This window comes from Notothenia coriiceps, unplaced genomic scaffold (genome assembly GCF_000735185.1).
Source record: "Notothenia coriiceps isolate Sejong01 unplaced genomic scaffold, NC01 NC01_scaffold00024667, whole genome shotgun sequence".
NCBI lineage: Eukaryota > Metazoa > Chordata > Actinopteri > Perciformes > Nototheniidae > Notothenia > Notothenia coriiceps.
In genome coordinates this window covers 3,379,569-3,400,590 of record NW_011357368.1, presented here as the reverse complement: position 1 = coordinate 3,400,590, position 21,022 = coordinate 3,379,569, and the positions used below count along the sequence as shown (strand labels likewise).

At 39.1% G+C, this 21,022-nt stretch overlaps 2 protein-coding genes across 3 annotated transcripts in view; one reads left to right on the top strand and one right to left on the bottom strand.

The window, feature by feature from the left end:
* Positions 1–958: 958 nt before the first annotated feature.
* On the top strand, positions 959–12,057 carry LOC104955203 (calcium-dependent secretion activator 1-like). 2 transcript variants are annotated; one of them, XM_010782453.1, is made up of 11 exons: positions 959–1,323; positions 1,419–1,560; positions 2,277–2,438; positions 4,037–4,192; positions 4,322–4,469; positions 4,590–4,664; positions 5,341–5,424; positions 5,815–5,847; positions 6,013–6,120; positions 10,235–10,339; positions 10,764–12,057. In XM_010782453.1, exons 1-11 carry the CDS (start codon positions 1,191–1,193, stop codon positions 10,938–10,940), a joined length of 1,323 nt encoding a protein of 440 aa, XP_010780755.1. In that variant the 5' UTR covers positions 959–1,190; the 3' UTR covers positions 10,941–12,057. The 2 variants fall into 2 exon arrangements, with proteins under 2 accessions (XP_010780755.1, XP_010780756.1); XM_010782454.1 differs by lacking the exon at positions 2,277–2,438.
* A 2,992-nt stretch (positions 12,058–15,049) lies between these two features.
* LOC104955202 (protein tyrosine phosphatase receptor type G) overlaps positions 15,050–21,022 on the bottom strand; it is a 30,417-nt gene continuing 24,444 nt past the window's right edge. Inside the window, exons 18-25 of the mRNA XM_010782452.1 lie at positions 20,561–20,707; positions 20,014–20,107; positions 19,408–19,484; positions 19,091–19,219; positions 18,759–18,905; positions 18,484–18,626; positions 17,437–17,572; positions 15,050–15,985 (exon numbers count right to left, since the gene is read on the bottom strand). Coding sequence (XP_010780754.1) covers positions 15,839–15,985; positions 17,437–17,572; positions 18,484–18,626; positions 18,759–18,905; positions 19,091–19,219; positions 19,408–19,484; positions 20,014–20,107; positions 20,561–20,707 — 1,020 coding nt within the window. The 3' untranslated portion in view covers positions 15,050–15,838. The remainder of the gene's footprint in view (positions 15,986–17,436; positions 17,573–18,483; positions 18,627–18,758; positions 18,906–19,090; positions 19,220–19,407; positions 19,485–20,013; positions 20,108–20,560; positions 20,708–21,022) is intronic.

The following is a 21,022-nucleotide window of genomic DNA, read 5'->3' as shown; positions in this document are numbered from 1 at the left end:
GCAACATATTACTGACACGAGCTGTCCTTCACGTGAGGTGTATCTGCTCCTCAAAAACACTCATACACACACACACACACACACACACACACACACACTGTACGAGACAGTTACACAGTATTCATGAACATAATATTATATAATGCATAATTTAATTACCAATTTTGACACTTTAAGATAAAAACACTTTTGCTAAGAGCTAGATGAGAAGATAAATACAAATGTTATAACTATGAGTTTTATACAAAAAGCAGTAACCTTTAGCCAACAAACTGGTCAGCTCAACGGAAAGACTGCGAGCAAGGGGAACCTGCTGGCTCTCTCCTAAAGGAAAACAAATCCACATAAAAGCACCACTAAAGCTCACTACTTAAGTTATTTTGAGTATATTTATTGTTATGCTATAGCATAACCAATAAGATAATAATAATAATAATAATAATAATAATAAGCCATAGCTTATTGGTTAGGCAGTTTTGTGGATGTCCTGGCTAAGTGGTGACTCACCAAAGTCAGTCAGCATGTAACCCTTAATAAAACCACAATGTGTTATTTCACCCATTGGTTTTTAACAGGTTTAAAAACATTACATAACTATGACCTGGCTTTGAATGAGTTAGGGATAGGTGACTTTTTCTAAACTTAGGTGGAAACAGCTAGCCTGGCTGTGAGCTGTTTTAAATTGTAATGCTAAGTTAAGCTAATGGAACTAATCAGGGGTAGTTTGCCACTTTCAGGGGAAAATAACTTTTAGCACATTATTCACCATTAAGGACCTACTGATTTACTCTTTCCAAATGTAAGTCAACGGGAAAAGTTTATCTGGGCCCAATAAAATCAAGGTCAGACAGAGAATTTGTAGTACCACCATTTAGCCACTACAAAAATGTGCTTTAACATCCGACTCACTTCCTGGTGGAATTTAGCAGGAGAGAGTTATAACTATTGTCACCTAACTCTTGGAAAGGTAGCAAATAAACATGATTCCCAAAATGTAGTCCTTTGACATACATTAAAACACATACAAAAATAATTCCTTTCAAGAACTGATGAGCTCCAGTTGTGTGTAGTGTTCCCTTCTTCCCTGTTATTTTTCCTTGCGTCATCTCATCTGTTAACTGGAGCCATTGTTCACCTCTTTGCTTCCCCTCCTGCTGTGTCTCTAGGCGTTTGCATGGTGGACAGACCTCATGGTGGAGCATGCAGAAAACTTCCTGGCCCTCTATGCCATTGAGATGGATGCCGCTCTGGAGATCCAGTCCCCTGAGAGCTGGGACAGCTTCCCCCTCTTCCAACTGCTCAACGACTTCCTCCGGAATGATTGTAAGCTAACATTTCTTTTATAGAACCTTCAAGTATTGTTATACTCAAACAAAGACGCTAACGTTTTTCTGTCACTGCCTCTATTTTTTACACAGATCATCTGTGCAATGGAAAGTTCCACAAACACCTCCAGGATCTGTATGCTCCTCTGGTGGTTAGATATGTGGATCTGATGGAGTCCTCCATTGCACAGTCAATTCACAAGGGATTTGACCGAGAGTCCTGGGAGCCTGTTAAGTAAGGAACCTCTGTATTTAGCTAGACTGTAGGATGGCTGGAGATGCAAGGCTTTTATATTCAGATGACAGACTGACTACATGGACGCTCAACAATCTTGGAGGGCAGCTATAATGGTCACCCAGACCTCCTGAGGGTTCACTTTAAAGAATGAGCCAAGAGTGGGCTGAATAACCCATTTATTCTCTGGAAAAATTGGTTATAAGTCTTTGACTTATTTATGTCCTTCTATTTCTATTCTCCGACACAATAAGGTCAGGGCAACATGTCTCTGTTGTTTTGTTTTGTGAACTAACCTCCATAATGTGTGCTTTGACATGTTGCCAGAAACAAAAGGCATTCACTCCGTTATGTTGCTGTTATAATTTATATGTTGTGGCTTTCACACTTTTGCTTTGAAAATATCATATTTAAGATTTACAAGGTAAAACGTTATTTGTTTTTATTGTTATCAGTATTATTAAGTTGCTTTTCCTTGTCATTGCATTTAATACAGTATATATGTGCATCATGAGCTCTCTTTACTCTGCAGGTCTTTGTATAATGTGCATCTTTGACAATTACTGTTGGTCTTGTTTATGTGTGCAACTCTACGTTCCTGTCTTCACCTAATTTGAGATTTTACGTTACTTTTATGATGAGTGTTACATGGCTTTCTGCAGCTTCCACATCACTGTTATAGATTCTTTTTTTCTTTTTGTCTGTCTTTTCTGCAGGAGTTTAACAAGTAATCTGCCCAATGTGAATCTACCAAATGTGAACCTCCAAATTCCCAAAGTACCAAATCTGCCAGTGCCAGTAGCAGGACTATCAGTTAACCTTCCACAAATGCCTAGCTTTTCTACCCCGTCATGGATGGCTGCTATATATGACTCTGAGTGTGTATTCAATTAGTTTACTTTAGAAACATATGAAACAACCTGAGACTGCCTTGGTATGAAGATGTCCTCAGCAAAAGATCATCAAAAAACAATCAAATTCTTTGTTCTTTGAAGTACAGCAAAAATATTTTCTAGATATCTCTAACTGGAGATTCAATGTTAAACAAAATCAATTGTACTTGGTTTTTCCCTTGTGTGAATATTCCATTATAAATGTCCATGTTCATGCCAAGAGCTCTCTGAAAGGTGTTAGAGTAGATGGGGTTCTGCTTTCTAAAATGAGACACACTCTCATTTGTCTCAACATGCATGCTGTTGAGCTGAGGTGTGGAGATACAGGCCAAAACCAATTAAATTCTACATGTATATATTAATACAATATATAGCTCCAAGGCTATTTGGAACCATTTGCAAGTCAAGTTATCTATTCCACAAAAAATGCATCTCCCCAGAGTTGTTTTCCACAGACATTTGCTTTAGTGATTTCTAGTGCACTGTAGATCGTAAGTGGCCTCAGATTAATCTCTGACCTTGAGCACCTGCCAGTGGTCTGATTGGATGGGGAGATAATGGCTTGGATTGGAGATGATGGCGTGGGGAGGCTGGGTAGCCCCCTCTCCGTTTTATCACCTCTCCTTGAGACTCCACATCTTTCCTGCAGCACTTTTCCAATGAGCTCTACTCAGGATGCCCTTAAAGGTCTGCATGATTTGTTCAGTAATTATTCCAGGGGCTCCACCAGCCTGGGAATATGGATGTTGAGAGAGGGCCTGTGATGAAGGGAAATCAATTTGCACAGTTTTTGGGTGGAAACAGACTCAGTCCGTACATCCCATTCTTACATGCCCTCTCTCATTTCCCCATTCTCCACTCTTTTGTCTTGACACAATTTGATTAGCTGCTGTATCTGCAGTGACTTTACCTGCATGTGGCCACTTCACATCCCAGTCAATAATCATACTCTACAGCAAGGGTGTCAAACTCAATTTCATCGCGGGCCACATTAGCATTATGGTTGCACTCAAAGGGCCGGTTGTAACTATATAAATATATAATATATATATAAAATAATGTATTATATTACATTATTGCCTCTGAATTGGATTATTACCGGATAGGGTAATAACTCTGAAAGCAGAAGTCCAGGGTAAATAATTGCAAGTCTCTTCAGTGCGCATGTCACAAAACGAGATGCATTGTGGGACATCTAGTTTATGGGCAACCTGCTTCTGTAAAGTGGCATATAACCGTATAATAAACGTATTATATTCTTTGCAAGCTCTTGCGGGCCGGATTTGGCCCCCGGGCCTTGAGTTTGACACCTCTGCTCTACAGCATGGTTATTGATTTGTTACAGTAAACCCTGCTCGCTCCTTTTCTCCCATAGACTGACTGTTCAGAAACACTGATATTGAGACAGACATTCGGATGAACCAGTCAGTATATGGTCAGAGTATAATTTGACTGTCTTTAGGTGTGGAGGAACAGCATCCTCCTCTGCACCTGCCACAACCCCCACTCCCCCACCCCCTCTCTGCAGCAGGTGACCACCCGCTGTCTTCTAACATGTGTGTGTGTGTTTGGGTCAATGGCAGTAATGGCTCCGGGACGTCGGAGGATCTCTTCTGGAAGCTGGATGCCCTGCAGACCTTCATCAGGGACCTGCACTGGCCTGAGGATGAGTTTGCCAAACACCTCGAGAGTCGCATCCAGCTGATGTCGAGCAACATGATCGAGAACTGCGTCAAGCGGTGCGTGTGTGGTCGCATGAGAAGAGAGACTGACAGAAACTGCAAACACTTAGGGGCACCAAATGTTGAGATTCAACAAACTCAATATGTTATGTTATAGTGCATTACAATATTTCACTTTCATTGCAGCACTAAGATGGCATTTGAGTCCAAGCTGACAAAGAGCAGCAAGTCCACAGATTTCCGCATTTCTCCAACATTATGCACCATGTTCAACGTGATGGTGGATGCCAAGGACCAATCAGCTAAATTGTGTGCAATGGAGATGGGCCAAGAGGTAACTTCCACCTCACAGGGACTGCATGTTGATCATTGACACTTAGTTTAGGTAGTTTTCTTTTTTGTTATCTGTTGAGTTGATGTTTTGTTAAAAACTTCTAACCTTTTTTTTTTGCAGAAACAGTACCACACCACAATAGACGAGCTGATTGAGGAAAGTGTGAAAGACATGATCCTGTTTCTGGTTGCAAAGGTGAGACTATATCAATTTTCACAATATATCGTTTGTTATTACTTGTTCATTCTTAATACTGATGATACATTTTCATTTTCATAAAGTTCTTATTTATTCTGTAAAATAACAAAACATTTACTGGACATGGCACTTAATTGTGTATATTCAAGGTTTACAAATGATGAATCCTCTTATTTATCCTCTCAGGATACATTGTAATCAGGCTGAAGACTTTTCTTTTTGCCGCTGCTTTTAATTGAGCTATTCATATCTTAAACTGCACTGTAACTTTTATTCATGTCTTTTTTATTTTAATGTTTATTTTATTATCTTTGCTTTTTAAAGACTGTTTTTAAATGCAATTTTTTCTTGATGTTTTTCATTTTTTGTAAAGCACTTTGAATTACCCTGTGTTGAAAGGTGCTATATAAATAAACTTGCCTTGCCTAATCACTTTAATTTCCTCACTTGTCATCTGTTGCCATCATCAGGTCAAAATAAACAAATCTCAAATATGTTTAGTTTATTCCTAAATACATGCAAAACTAATGACATTCTCAGCTGTAATTTAAGTTAGTTGCAAAAAGCAGATTTCTTAATTTAAGGTATTTAACATGGTAAACACAAAATTCCTGCTTAACATCAGCATGTTAGCACTGTAACACTTAATGCTGTTTCTCTCTTGTTTTCGCAGTTTGTTGCCATTCTGGAGGGCGTGTTGGCCAAGATTTCCAGATACGATGAAGGCACTCTCTTCTCTTCATTCCTCTCATTCACGGTGAGATGAAGTTTCTTTATTTAGATCCTCACTCAATGGGCACATTAGTCATATTTAGGGCTGGTTATCGAACCTCAATACTATTTATGACCTAAAGCTTGGATTAAATGCTTGCCTTAGCTCTGTGCCTGTCTATCCTTTCAACTGATCTGTGATCTGTTTATCTTTAAATATTCTCATTTTGATTGTATTTAAAGGGATCTATAGGAAAAAAAACATGTTGTATCTGTCAAAGTAAGCTATTGTCAAATTATTGCTTTGGAGTCAAAACTCAAGAAACATATTTGCAATACAATTGAAACATGTAAAATGATACCCAGCCCTAAAGGTAATGATAGAAATGCAAATGTTTTTGAAACTGTGTTTGATCATTTTGTTTTCTGATTTCAGGTGAAAGCTGCCTCTAAATATGTGGATGTACCTGTAAGTGCAATAACGCCCTACCACTTCACCACTGTGTGTTCGTTGTTTGTTTTAACCTGATGCGGCTGAGCAAGCTTCATTTTGTTTTTTAACATCAACAGTGTTTCTCCTGTGTTTGCTTATTCTTCTCCTGAGCCCCGACCCTTCTCTGTTTCTGTTTTACAGAAGCCTGGAATGGACGTGGCCGACGGCTACGTGACCTTTGTGCGCCATTCTCAGGATATGCTCCGTGATAAGGTCAATGAGGAGGTGTATATAGAAAGGTTATTTGATGTAAGTAAGATGCCGTCTCCTCCTCACAAAAAGGGAGGGGCCTACCAAAATGTGGCAAAACAACAGGGCAGGGAGGGATAAGTCCCATTTTGAGAGCAGCAAATGTATTTTAGCCTGGCAGAAAAGGTTTTTCTGATCCTCTACCCTTCTAGACTTTTCTCTTTCTTTCTGTCTCTCTTCTCTTAAAGCCTTAGCAGCTGCCCTCTGCATTCTGGTGTGCATTGCCACACTGCTTTTGGGTCTTTGTGTATTAAAAAAAGGAAACTTTTATTTACAAAGAGTCCATAAAAGCATCCTCAAAAAAGGATTATTTGAAGCAGTGCTCTCTGGAAAGAACATAAACCAGCACACCACCAACTTGTACTTTTTTTTAGCTCACCACTGTGCTTTTGGATACTTTCCACATAAAGCATGTCAGCCTTCTGAATAAATGGCACTCAGCACTCTTGGCCTCAGTCCACAGTGTAGCACCCACACGTTTCTCTGTGAGCTGAAAATGCTGGGTGAAGGATGCACTGCTGGATGGGCCAGGGTCAACATGATGTCAAACTCTGAGGCTGACATGTCGAATACCCTTGGTCTGTTAGAGCGGTGGTTCCCAACCTGAAGGTCAAAACCCTTCTAACATAAATCTGAAATGTCATGTGATGACTTACAGGATAGGAAAATAATAAAAACCTTTATATTGCTATAAATAATGTGAATATCTTCTGACTTCCCCTTAAATTTGAGCTATATCTTGAAAAAAAATGTTCAGCAACCTGTATCACCTGGTCAAAAAGAACTGCTGCACTGTAACTCAATAGATTAGTACTAAACGTTCTACTTTGTATAGTTGCTCCATCTGAACTTACAGTAGTGTAACCATAATGAACGTATTCTAGCAGATATGGATGTTATTATTATTATTATTATTATTATAGGGAATCAATCTGATAAAATGGAAGAGAGATGACTAAGTAGTGGCAGAACATAGGAGACCAAAACCAGATAAGAGAACAAGGTAAATGTGTGAAGTGGCATTATATATTATACATATTTGAAGTACATCTTTCCAATTAACAATACAAAAAAAAGTAAAAATCCCCTTCAAAACAAAGAAATCCTTCATTACTAATCAAAGAGCGACACACCAGCTCGGGGAAGGTCATATTTTCCTCAAAGTTCTAAATAAAATAAAATAAATTATGCTAGGTTATCAATAGACATGACATGGCTATAAAAGGTTGGGAACCAGTGTGACAGGGTGAAGAGAGCACTGTCTTACAAAAGCATAATCCTAATGGGATACATTGACAGAATGTGTCCTCCATGTGTGATTTGAACAACACATATTGCTGTGATGTGTGTGCTTCATGTCATTCAGAAACTATTTGTACAGACCTGCGTCTCTACAGGTGTTGATGGCTTTGTGTGTTTGACAAATTCCCAGTTCTGTGAGACAGTGACGTCACGTTTTATTTGTCTGAGAGATCCTCAGAATGCTCCCTTTGGTTTTTTCTAATGTATGTGTTTGGCTGTAGAAGCAGGAGTCTCGAGCCAAATAACTATGATTTCTTGTTTTTCATTTGTTTGTTTTGGAGTGAGGAGTGATGCTGTTGTGAAGTGGGTCTGCTTTTGTCTTTGAGGTTCACACTAGCTCCCTCGTCTCCGTCTGTGTTCTGTCACTTTTTTCTAGTGTGGAGTTTTACCCCTCGTGTCCTCTGTGTGGCCCCAAAGTGCACCAAAATCCTACTCAGCACTGTCATGATAAACCCTTCTGAAGATTTCACAAGCTGTGAATCTTTCAGTTATTAGCATTTTAAACTCTGCTTTAGTTCAAGGATGTATATGTTTTTCTCTTTCATTTGAATGCATTTCCATCCATCCATTTGCATGCATGTGAAAAAACCTAGATGTTGCTTAGGCTCTACTTGATCTCTCTTTCTTTCACTAATTAATTTCAATCCTTTTTATCTCCTCTTTTCTGATTAACACCATTCCTGCTGCCTCCTCTATTCAAAAAGTGGCACTTATCTCTAGTGTTGCGTTGCGTTGTTTTATCACATTATGTTGGTTGGCATGATTTTAGAGTCAAATAATCTTCCTGTGTACATCTTCTAGCATGACCCTCCTCCTCAGAGTTCTGCCTCATTTGCACATAGAGCAGTTTTCCTTAGCACGTAATCTGCCACCCACCCACCTGCGAGGTCTGCATGCACTGCACGCTCAACTCGACTGTGAAGTGGACAGGCATCTGCATATCGAGCCACAAGTTCAAACCTTTCAACCATTCACCTAATCTTGTTGAAAACTAAACCAAGGCTCAAAACTTAACTCGACAACCAAGCAATTCTATTATCCCACTTCTAATTGAAGCTTTTGTTTCTGCGTTCCTGCCTACTCACATGTTCCAAGTTGACTTCTACTTTTTGAAGTTGCAGGTCTGAAAGCTGTTTCTATTAGACTTGGGTGCTGTTCTCTTGTCACTTTTAACTTTATACAGTCTGGGACACCGAAACCCAAAGTAAAGTAGCGACAAGGTACAAGAAAATAGCACCGCTGCTCCCTGCCTGCTAACCATTTACTCACTCTCATTCTATTTTTCATTTGCTATTGAATTGCGTCAAAACTTTAATTTAAACTCCCTATAGTAATTTTCTATACTCCGTATATTTAAATGCAGCTCCGCATCTACTCGAATAAATTATTAATAAAGGCTAAGCAATTGCCTTCAATAATGAATGGGCCATGCAGCTTAAATATTGACTCAGAAAATAATTTGTAGTTATTAAAAGGTAATTACAGTTTGAGACTGATACATCTGTCAATGGTTGATGATGTAGCAGTTGTATCAATGCTTCGGGTTTTTACTCTAAAATTGCACCTTTCAGTGCTAAAAATGCAGTCTGTGTGTGGATGTCACATTGTGTGTGTGTGTGTGGGGGTTCTGTTGTGCGTGTGGGCGTGCATGTGTCTTTGTGTGTGTCTTGGCAACACATACATACACACACATTTTGAGTTTAGTCTCCTCAATCGGCTTGTTACTATGATTCGTCATACATTTAGAAATAGTTTGACATTTTGGGAAAGATGGACACCCATCTCATGTACAGTATGTCTGCTCAAAATTAAAGACTGGAAAACAGCTAGCCTGATGTCCAATTGTAACCTATTCTACCAGCATCTCTAAAGTTGACTTTTTAAGATATTAGATCTTGTTTTTAATTTATACAAAATATGACGTGCTGCAGTATACAGTATACCTGGGAGCAGTACGTTCATGGACTCTCATACCCTAGTTTGTACAAATTAACCAAACAAGTTGAGTGAAAATCGGTTATCTTTGGAAGTGCTTGTTGGCAGAGAGAGAAAAGAGCCAGGCTATCAGTTTCGTATTCTTCCAGGTTTTATGCTCAACTAAGCAAACTGGTGAAAAAGTGTATTTCCCAAAATAACCCACTTTTTGAGTTTTCTGCATAACCTAGAACAAGATATTGCTGTATTTTAAAACACCCACACAGTCCCTTATAACCAACTTAAATATCTGTGTCTAAAGATCCCGAAGGATTTGGGTTTTCTAAGCTTTTGAATTTGGCAAGTCATTTATATTTAAAGTTATAGAAACTGAGTTTTCAGGGGCTTTAAATATTCTATGAGGACAGAAGGCAATGAAAGTAAAAAACGTTCTTTTTCACCTTAGATTTGAAATACATGACACAAAGAAACAAACCCACTTTACTGTATCTTCTTATTCTTTTTAGCTTTTATGATTTGTTTCTTTTGAACATTACTTTAATCTTACATTAACGTGCAATGTTTGCGGATTCTGAGTAGAGAAAAGCAGGGATGTCTTTCTTGTGAAGTGGGATGGAGACTCCACCTTAATCCTCACTAACTTGATATACTGTGCACCTGGGTGAAAGGAAAAGTATCCTCACATGTCTTCTAGCCGGTTTTATTGAAGTGATGCTTGAGTACACACACGAGGATGCTTGAAAGTTAATGTTATTGTCGTACTCTATGTTTAGATGTTCTTTATGTGTGTCATAAAAGGTTAGTTTTATGTTACAATGTCTTGAGTATGTGTGTGAGTGTGTGTTTTGCTGGAGAGTGTTGTGTTTATGTGTTTCAGCAATGGTACACTGCCACCATGAACCTGCTGGGGACCTGGCTCACTGAACGCATGGAGCAGCAGCTCCACGTCTACCAGCTGAAAATTCTCATCAGGATCACAAAGGTAATAATAATAATAATAATAATAAAGCTTTATTTAAATAACACTTTTCATACAACTCATGCAGCTCCAAGTGCTTTACAAAATGACACATCACAAGTTAAAAACAAACAACAAGAAATTCCCCTCAGATTATTTGTTAAGAACTTTAAAATGTACATGCAGCAAAATTTAAAATGTTATCAGATAGACACAAGGAGGTCAAATGTATGATAATAAAAATCTCTCTGACAGATAAGACACAAGACAACTGAGTCGATGCAACAATATAAATTATAAAATCCCATAAAACAAAGTGAACATTTAGGTACAACAGAAATACAAATAACAAGATTAAGACCTTTACTGTAGGTAGCACAGGAACCACCCGTCAGGTTCAGTACACTTCCCAAATACACAGAGCTGATTTACCTCTGTCCTTCTGTAGAAAAAGTACCGGGACTTCCGCCTGCAGGGGGTCCTCGACTCCACCCTGAACAGTAAGATGTACGACACGGTGCGCAACAGGCTGACGCTGGAGGAGGCCACGGCTTCAGTGAGGGAAGGAGGCATGCAGGGCATCTCCATGAAGGACAGCGATGAGGAGGACGAAGACGATGACTAGAGCCTGTGCACTGACACTACCGCCATCTCCCCTGAGCCCCCTCACCCCGACCCTCTTTCACACTTTTGACTTTAGCCTGGTTACCGATGCATGTACCAACTCAGATAGCCACTCTAGGACCTCTTTGTCAGCTCGAAATGCCTATGAAGGAACTATTAACTATAAAAAAAATAGTACTTATAATGAGGAAAAATAAAAGAAAAATGTTAAAAAAAAATAACCATGATTGGCAGTTTAGCTGTGTCATGATAAAGATAGCACCTATCTTTGATTCATTCGTTTCAAAATTCATTTCTATGTGTTACTAAGCAATATGGAGAACCATTTGTTTGACGATGTTGAGTGAGATTATTAGGTGTGTCCCTGTCCAATGCAAACCTATATGGCGCTTCTTTGTCGTATTCTACATTCATTAATGGTACATTGTCGTGATGAGTGTGTGGAGCCTTTTATTTGTCTTGTCTGTTTTTAAGTGAATGCCAACTGCTTCAAACTGAAAAATAAACCTCTGTATTTGTTTACGGCTGTTACAGATACATTGTTGTCTACTCACTGTTATTAATATCAACAGTTTATCTAGACCTGCATTTCTATCATGTGTCAATGCTCTGTGATCTTATCTCAATTACTAATTAGACACGATTCAACAGGAATCATGAACTTCAACGAGTGGGTATTCTAGAGATGCAATATTCTCATAGCTCCATTTTGATAACTTGGGAGATTCTATTTTTATTTCAACATTAAAAGGCCTTGAAACAGGTTCTATTTTAATTGAGTTGCACTTTTACAGAGAAAAGAGCAGAAATATTTTTTTTTATTAAAAAAGAAAAGTTGGTCCGTCTTTGTTCTGTAATTGTGTAGAATGAGATGTCTGGCATTTGTTTGGGTCTCACTGTTGTTTTGTATATATTATATAAATATATATATAAATATAAGATGCTGTACATTGCATTCTGAGCCATCGCTGCATGCCTGTGGGTTCCCACCCTCCCCAAACGCTTTCTGTTTTCTGTGTGAATTAGCTGGTGGATTCATTCTTGCTTTTGCCTTATGAAAGCCAACAGTTGTAATATGCAAGAGCTGTGGCTTCTAAATAAAAATTACTGTACATGTGCATCTGATGTCATGTTTACTGGGTGCATTTACACCGGATACACAATTATAGGTACACTGAGCTGTGTAAGTGGTGGTATGGCGGTGTTGGAAAGGAACATTAACTCAAATAGGCGACTGTACTTCAGCTACTTCCTCTCTGAGTCACAACTCATTCACACAGACATGAAGTGGACATTTTTAGATACACTATCGCTTACACTTTGTAAGGATATTCCATTTGGAAGAAAATAAAATGATATGATGCTCTTATAACACCAGCACTTGCATAATATTGTCACATTTTAGGTTTTCTCCAGTATTAACTTAATCCATGAGTAGTGGTCAGTTCAACCTTTGATACATTGCAACAGGAACGGCTAATAGCTATTTCAGTACTACATCGTGTCAAGTTCCCAAAGAGCCGACATATAGGCCTAAAAAAGAGGCTCAGGTTGTAGCACGGCTAGTGTAACTCAACTCATGTTAGTCTTACATTTCCTGCCACCATATACTACAATGTTATTGTACTTTTGAATTCCCTACATTTGTTTAATATCCAGTTTCTAAAATAGACTACAACACCTGTGGTCATATATAATGTACACTTAATAAATGCTATATGATAGAATAGTGTATTAAATAATGTGAGATAGCTCCACCTTAACAAGCTACATTATTATCATGCTGCCTAAGTGCATTTTGATGCTAATACTTCTAGTTAGTTACATTTTTGAGTATGTTGTATTGGAGCAAAGCATCTTCCACCACTGTTGTTTGGTGACAGACTGCCAGCAGGGGGCGACAGTATAAAAAGGTTGCTTATTTGCTTTTTCACGCCATTAAACTCCTCCATTTGTATTCCATGTACAAGGATGTTGTGCACCCGAACCCAAACTTTATTTCATAAATAGCAATACAATGTACCTATTAAATGACACTATTACACTATAATATGGTATATGACAGCATCATAGAAATATATGGCTATGACACATCATATAAACATGTGATATGATGGACAAAACCATTTTATTCGAATTTAACGTTACAAAATAGACTTCACTACCAACCTAGGAGAACTATACTGAACTCACACACGGGATCCCTGGACCGTTCAGCAAATGTCAGGAAATATCTGCTTCAAATATCAGCGTGGACCTCGAAGGGGCCGGTATGACTGCGGGGGGTTTTCTGTGGAGATTTGGATAACACATTTCCCACAAAACCGTTTCATGGCCACTATACAAACCACATATTTGTATGAAAATATAAACCTCTATGATCACAAAGATTATATAAGAGTCAAAGACATTTTTTTTTTCTTTTTTTTTTTAGTTAATGTGTTTTGCCACCGTACACATCAAGCGTAGAAATATCAAACAGAGAGGCGATTGGTATTCATAAGAAACACCTAGGATATGTTTTGTTGCAGTTAAGTGATCAGCAATATGGACTTTTCTCCAAATGTTGGAGAGTTTGAACTGATTTTAGCAACTCCCCTTTGTCAGAGAAGAGGGTGTTATTAAATAGTAAAATGATACACATAAATCAATCAAGAGAGAGGGAGGTTCAGGGTTTAAAAGGGCTTATAATTAGGTCACAAAATAGTGCCTTGACACAATATCGACCCAAATAAAATACGTTTTACAGTCTCAATTTAAAATATTGTACTCTGATGTTTACTGTAAGATAAGTTCCCAAGGCTGGAACAGAAACATGCTTAACCTCTGACAACGATAATCTGCACTTCAAGGTTCAACAATCTTGATATTAAATGGACTAAATAGATCTCAGGACAAAACCACCTACATGTTGCAAACTGGAACCACATCTTTGGTTACAAATAAGCCCCCCACCCTCCCTTACAAGAATATACAGTGACTTTTAACACATATTCACCTCCTTTGGATCTTTTCACGTTTTATTTATTTACACGTTTGTATCACAGTGGATGTAATAAGGATAATTTTTACACTTGTAAAAGAAAAAGACTCAATTGATTCACAGTTGTAAATTAAGTAAATGTAAAAAAAAAAAGTCATATTCACCCTCACTATGAGATTGAATTTCTCACCGGTGCAGCCAGTTTGTTTCAAGTCGAATAGAGACTGCTGAGTGTAATCACGCTGCGACACATTTTTTTTAGGTTAAATATTTCTGGAAACCATAGCTATTAAGTACATTTCCAGGCAAAGACTGCACCATGAAAACAAACATATACTTAAAGAAAATAGCTTTAAAGATGTAATCAATTAGGGGGAAGGAATAACAATTCCAAGGCACTGGAGATTCCACATACACTTATAGAAAATTAAAAAGCAGTATGGCCCAGCTCTTAAAAATTAATTGTGGTGAAATGAAGGGCAAGATCATTAGCGAGCCTTTTTGTGACACATCGGCTAAAACATACCGTCCTCATCAGGAGGCCTGTTAAGGATACTTCTCTGCAACAGGCCCCTTCAAGGCTTAAGAAGAAGTAGACGGTAATATTGATGCAGTAAAATATAAAGAAGTCCTGGAGGAAACTCTGGTTCTTTACGTGGGAAACTGCAAAATTATTTTTTTCATCAAACCAAGGACAGCAAATATTAAGCCACAGCTATGTCTTCTCTTAAGAAGCTGTTAAAGTCTGTCAGTGGCCAGGTCAGAACCTCAATTCAGTCCAGATCAGTGGCAGGATTAGAAATGTTGCTACCGCTTTATAAAATTGAGTTTGACAGGGCAACGTGATAAGCTGCAAACGTGTTAAGATGTCCAAGGCTATCCACATACTCTTTTTTGCAATGAACTAAGATCAATGTGTTGACTTTTGTTTTCACTTGACATAGTTTTGTCTACTGATTTTCATCCACTGTGATTTGATGTTGTAAAACAATAAAACATGGAAGTTTGTGTGGGGTGAATACTTCTTGTAGAACTTGTACTGTTTCAATACAGATACCCATTACATGTGTTAACTGTTGAGTTTTGACAGTTGTGGGTAAAGAAGCTGTGAAAAATGATGAAAACAATTGAGCTTTGTAGATTATTCATGGCAGTCTCATAAAAACATGAATCTACATCAAGGCCAGTCAACAAATAGGCAAAAGCACTAAAAAAAAAAGAAAAACATTGGTTGGCTATTAAGGATATAATATATATATATATATATTACAAAACAATATCACAATATAAATCCCTGTAAAAAGCAATACATGTTCACATTAGATGATGTAACACAATTTAACAAAATAAGCCGTAAGTACATTATACAAGACAGCAGTGAGATACTTGGACAATATATGAATATTAAGCAGGTAATAGTCTCTTAACATGTGATAAAGAGTTTCACCCAGATGGAGCGGAGCCTCAAAACGCTTCGAGGTCGACAAAGTGACATAATGCGTGCTGGGCTACTTTGTGTTGTAATGTTTTGTTTGGAGACACTTTTCGAAGCAGATCGCATTATTTCCTCCTGGCCTTCATGCTTCAGGTTTGTCTTATGTGATCCAAAGATCCTGGTCATGTGATGATGCCAGGATTGAACTGTTAAACGTCTTCATTCACTTGATTTAGGCAGTAACACTGATAGTATAGTGCAAACTGGACAGAGCTGCTTTTCCCTCACGTCAACTCAAACAGGTGCAAACGCTCAGCAGGATAACATTCAAGACAAGAAAAAAAGGACGAAAACATAAATATCAAAAGACTTTTATCAGTATAAAAAGTAATAAGATTATTCATTTAATCAATAGTCTGGCAGAAAAAGGCCTCAGAAAAGTTCTCGAGTTTTTACAAATTAAGTGCCTGTGAGGACGTCCTCAGACGAGCGACTCCATGCTCTCCGCGGGGTCCGACTCGTCTGCGATCACCACCACCCCATTAGTGTCCATGTGCATGGGGCTCAGGCCGTCCTCTCTGTTACCCACCAGGCTGAGCATGGCTTTGTAAAGGTACTCGTACTGCTCCTGTGCACATGAACACAAACACACAACACTTAACATCCCAGATCACATCTTACAATATTCTACAGAGCTGTGACATTTCTTTAAAAACACGTCTTTAGTTTGTTGTAGGGCTGCAACAAACGACTAATTTGATAATCGATTAATCTATCGATTAATGAAACGATTAATCGATTATTCGGAACGTTAAGGTTTTAACTGTACTACTTCTTATATCAATACTGCTTATCGATCCGGTCCTTTTAACGATAGTATTAACGGTTCTTTTGACAAGAAATAAGGTAAACTAACTCAACAAATTGTGAACAAAACTAACATTGCTTTTTATTTTAATTAAATGCATAATATTTCACATCAAAAGAAACAACAATGTTTTAACAAATCATATTAAATAATGTGATGACAGAACTGTAAACAGAATAGCTGAAACTTTAACAAAATAACTCAGTTACCTCTAATCATTAACCTATGTTTTTATAACTGAGTTAACTCTGTGTGTTGCTGTTAGCATACATAACACCTGACGTGGAAAGGTTACTCTTGGACGGGGCTACAGGGCTACTAGAAAGACAGTCGAACCCGGTGCATTTCTCCGTCTGAATGTGGTGCACTTTTGCTAAATGTTTAGACAAATTGCTCGTTTTACCGCCTTTATATGATAAACTGTTATTGCACTTTTGGTAACGAGCATTGTCCACATCGAGACGGCTAAAGTTTAACCACACCTCGGAGCGCGTTCTCTCCGCCATCTCCTGCGTGTGTGTGTAAACTGCCCCGCCCCCTCGCAAGCAGGCGGGGGAGAGATCGCTCGTCTGAATTCGGAAGATCGAAAATACATTATAGACGCATTTTGTAGTCATATTGCATATTAGAAACTGAGTTGGCGACACTAAGACTGCGATATAATGTTTATGTAGCAATAATACATAACATATGTTTTTAAATGTCTCCTGTACCGATACAAAAGAGCGATAACGTTGGAGCTTAACGGGGTGTAGAACACATGTGATGACGTCACCAACGAATCGACGACTGAATTAGTTGCCAACTAATTTGGTAATCGATTTTAATCGATTAAGTCGATTAGTTGTTGCACCCCTAGTTTGTTGGCCACTTGGGGGAAGCAGAACAAGCTGTAAACACAACATTGACATACAGTATTATCACCTGATGTTAACAAGGCGAACATGCTACTAAACAGTTGCCTTTGAACTTCGAGCAGACACAGAGCTACTTCGGCATTAATGTGGAGATGTGTTTATCCACCTAACGATGCATTTAAGCTCTTTCCACCAACTCCTGAAGGTAGACATCCATCTTGTTAGCTACTAAATGTTCAACCACTTATAGTTGCTGACTGGGTCTGTCTGAAGGTATTTCAATATTATGTCTCAAATTTGAAACTGCTGACCCAAAATCCCTCTGGTTTGTATTTGACATAAAAGTGAACGTACTATATCTGTAAAGACGCCTGGTCTCATGATGTTGATCATCTTCGCCACCTGATAGATGTCGACGACGCCCTCGTTCTCCAGCTGTTGGGACAGTGTGGTGAGGGCGCAGAGCATGCCCGCTGAAACGGCTCCATACCTATGAAGAAATGTTCAAAATCAGCTATTATCAGTCTAAATCAGTCTGGACTTACTGTCCAGGTGCTCTGAAACAATGTTACATTACACTTCATAAATCCTTAGTTAAACTCCATTATAAAATGACAATGTCTTGGGCTTTAATGTGTTGTGTGTGAGTCTTGTGTGTGATTTAATTGTTTAGATCTCATCCACACTAACTTCTTCACACATCGGCAGTTACTTGTTTGCAGAGAATATAATGTTAATAACTTCCCAGTCTGCAGTTAAGCAACTAAGTCCTTACAGATTGTTAGCAATTAGCATCCCATCACATTAGCCTCTGGTGTAAGCAGTCGGGGAGACGGAGTGGCCTGAAGTCTGAGACAACCACAGCTACAGCTTTAGGTAAATGAGGGATGAAGTGTGATTAATTATCAGGACCTTCGGTGGCGGAGAGTATTCAATTAGCGGATGTTTTCACTAACAGCAGCAGAGGTGCTGAAGGCACAAAGGTCTGTCGGAAAGACATCAGCTGGGAACTGTTGTGAAAGTTGTTATGGTTGCCTGGTTACTGAGAGACTTCAGAATGGCACTTTTGTTTATCTTGGTAGTCGCCTGTAGATTGTCGGCGCTAGCATTAACAGGAGGACACTCAAACCCCGAGCTATGGAGAGCACTTCACATTTAGTGGCTTGTATTTCATCCTCGTAGTGCAAGTACTACAGTTTAATAAGGACAAGTAAAAGGTAATTAAACATCAAGGGATTCATGGACCACGTCTGAACTGTCTGAGTCCAAGTTCAACAATGTGTATTACAAATATAATTGATATTGATTAATCTATAGAGTCCTGGATTATTCTATCACTGAATCGTAGGTAGACGTGTACTGTCCCTGTGCTGACTGAAAACAACTTGGAGGTAAACATACTCATCGTGCACGATGGTGGGGCCATCTCGAGTCATGGCCTCCTCCTTGATGACATTGATGAGCTCGAAGGTGCTGCTGAGAGGAGCATCAGGGTTGGGCCATTTAGGACACTGAAAGTGTCTCACCTCCAGAACGTAGTCGTCCTGTCCACAGAAAAGGAATGTCACTCGTAGGACACACATGACAGAAGATGATGTGATATTTCATTGGGACTCTACAAATGAAGTCATCAGAATCACATCCATCTAAGGACGGTACATGTGGGTCCCGGGTACCTGAGTGGCCTCCAAGATGAAGTCATGGATGATGATCTGCTCCTCGTTGGAGAGGCACAGTCTGTCCTTACTGATGAGTGTGACAGTGAAGGCGATGCAGTTCATGGACTCCTCCCGACTCGGCCAATAAACAAATTCATCCTCAGCCTGCGGAGAAACAACGTAGCAATCTTAATTTATCAAACTCATTCGCTATTTGTTTTTATTTTGGTTAAGCTGTCATTATGCTTTCTGTTGGTTTGTAGACTAGATTTCAGTGTTTCCTTATATGAGGATTATAGCTATATAAGGCAAATCCAACAACAGATTAAGACCGTTATTGTGTTAGTTACCAGGCCATGGTTGTCAGGCAACATGACAATTATTTGAGCGTTGTGGTCCCAAATCATCCTCCAGAAGTCTGTGGTGGTGTGGGGCAAGGGATGCTGGGTAACGATGAACTCATTACTCCTGAAGTAACCCTGAAGTGAGAGATGGGAGCTGTTAGCCTTTCCGAAGCTCACAGCACTCAAACTGATCGATGTCTTTGAAAGCTGACAGACTGCTGATCATTTTCTAAGAAACTGTCATCCAAACTGTCAGACCTGTCAATAAAGGTCTACACACACACAGTGAGCAGTGAAAGGGAAGCTGGGCTAACACACTGTACCATTACGTAGGATGCATTAATGTAATCTGTTCCTTTCATTCCGGGCAGAGTGGCAAGTCCGACCCTTGCTCGCTCCGCTGAAGAGAGGAGAAAAAAAAAAGTATTAAATTGCAGTGTTACACTGGCTGATAATGCACACATTCATTACATGCCCTAGCTGTTACTATAGCAACAAGTAAGTCATTTTCCCTGCCAGGGTGCAGAGAAAGCATAGAAAGATTCATTTATAGCATTATGGAAATATAATCTAATTTTGGAACAGGAATTGTCTTTAATAATTTACGGAGTGGAAAACAGGAAAATGTAGAAAACTACGAGACTGAGTAGTATTTTATTCAATTTCTGAAATGAAAGAGGCAATGAAATAGTATGTTATACAGTATAGGCTTTTTGCGTGTCAAAGGTCTGCAAAGGAAAAAAATGTCTCTCCCATACACCCCAAATGTGATTTTAACCTTAAAATGTAACCATGTCGTTGAAACCCACTATCACCAGATCTGAGTGCAGATTCCTGAAGCTTTACTCTACATGTTAGACATGACCTTGGTCCTCCAAAACCTCAGCTCTATCACAAGTGTGCTGTGGTATTACAGATAAGATACTTACAGGGAACCACTGAGGAGTTGCGGTTTTTCTCCTTGTTGCAATCTTTGTGGGCACTGAAGCACTCCACAAAGCGCGCGTTGCACTGAGTCAACAGCTGGTGAGACAGAACCAAAAGACTACAAGTTACAAAAAAATAAGCTTTTCAGACTCACTGTGCCATGGAATCATACATTTAAAAAAATGACAATGTTGTTTCGCACCAAAGATTAAGAGCAAGTCTTTCACATTAATAATGTGCATGTGGAGCCCTGGAGGAAGGGACATTATTGGCGAGCAATTCGTTTCCCTCTACTGATGTTGACTGAGCAGGAGCTTGATGAAACATTCATCAAGCTTTGCATAAGGCAGCAGGGGTGACAGACATGACTTTATTGCAGCCACATCAGAGACGCCTTCAATCTATTCCTGTCTGGGAGTGGAAAGCCACCGTGCACGTTGCTAACAAGCTTCTGATCCAAAAACAGCTTTGATTTCAGCTGACGGTGCCTCTGCAGACGGTGACAGCTCGTTTAAACGGACCAGTCAGACTCAGATAAACTTTACTCACCCTGAACTGCTTCTCCAGCATGGTGCGGCCTGCCGAGCTGGGGGTGAGGATGCTATTGACGTAACTGTGCAGCTGCCAGGCAGGCACCTCTGTGTCTCTGCTCATAATGAGCTCCATCAGAGCGTCGTGGATGAAAACATACTGTTCCTAAAGGGGAGACCAAAAGAGCACAAAACTATGAAATAGATCAATTTTTGTAACGATTTGAAAGAATGTTCAATGTACCAAAAGTTACAGCTAATTTCAGAATCATATATATACAATGAACAAAAATATAAATGCAACACTTTTATTTTGCTCCCATTTTTCATGAGATGAACTCAAAGATCTAAAACATTTTCTATATACACAAAATAACGATTTCTCTCAAATATTGTTCACAAATCGGAAAAAAAGGCCACTCTGAAACGTGCAGTTTTGACTATATGGGGTGGGTCCTGGGGGGGGGTCCGAAAACCAAGT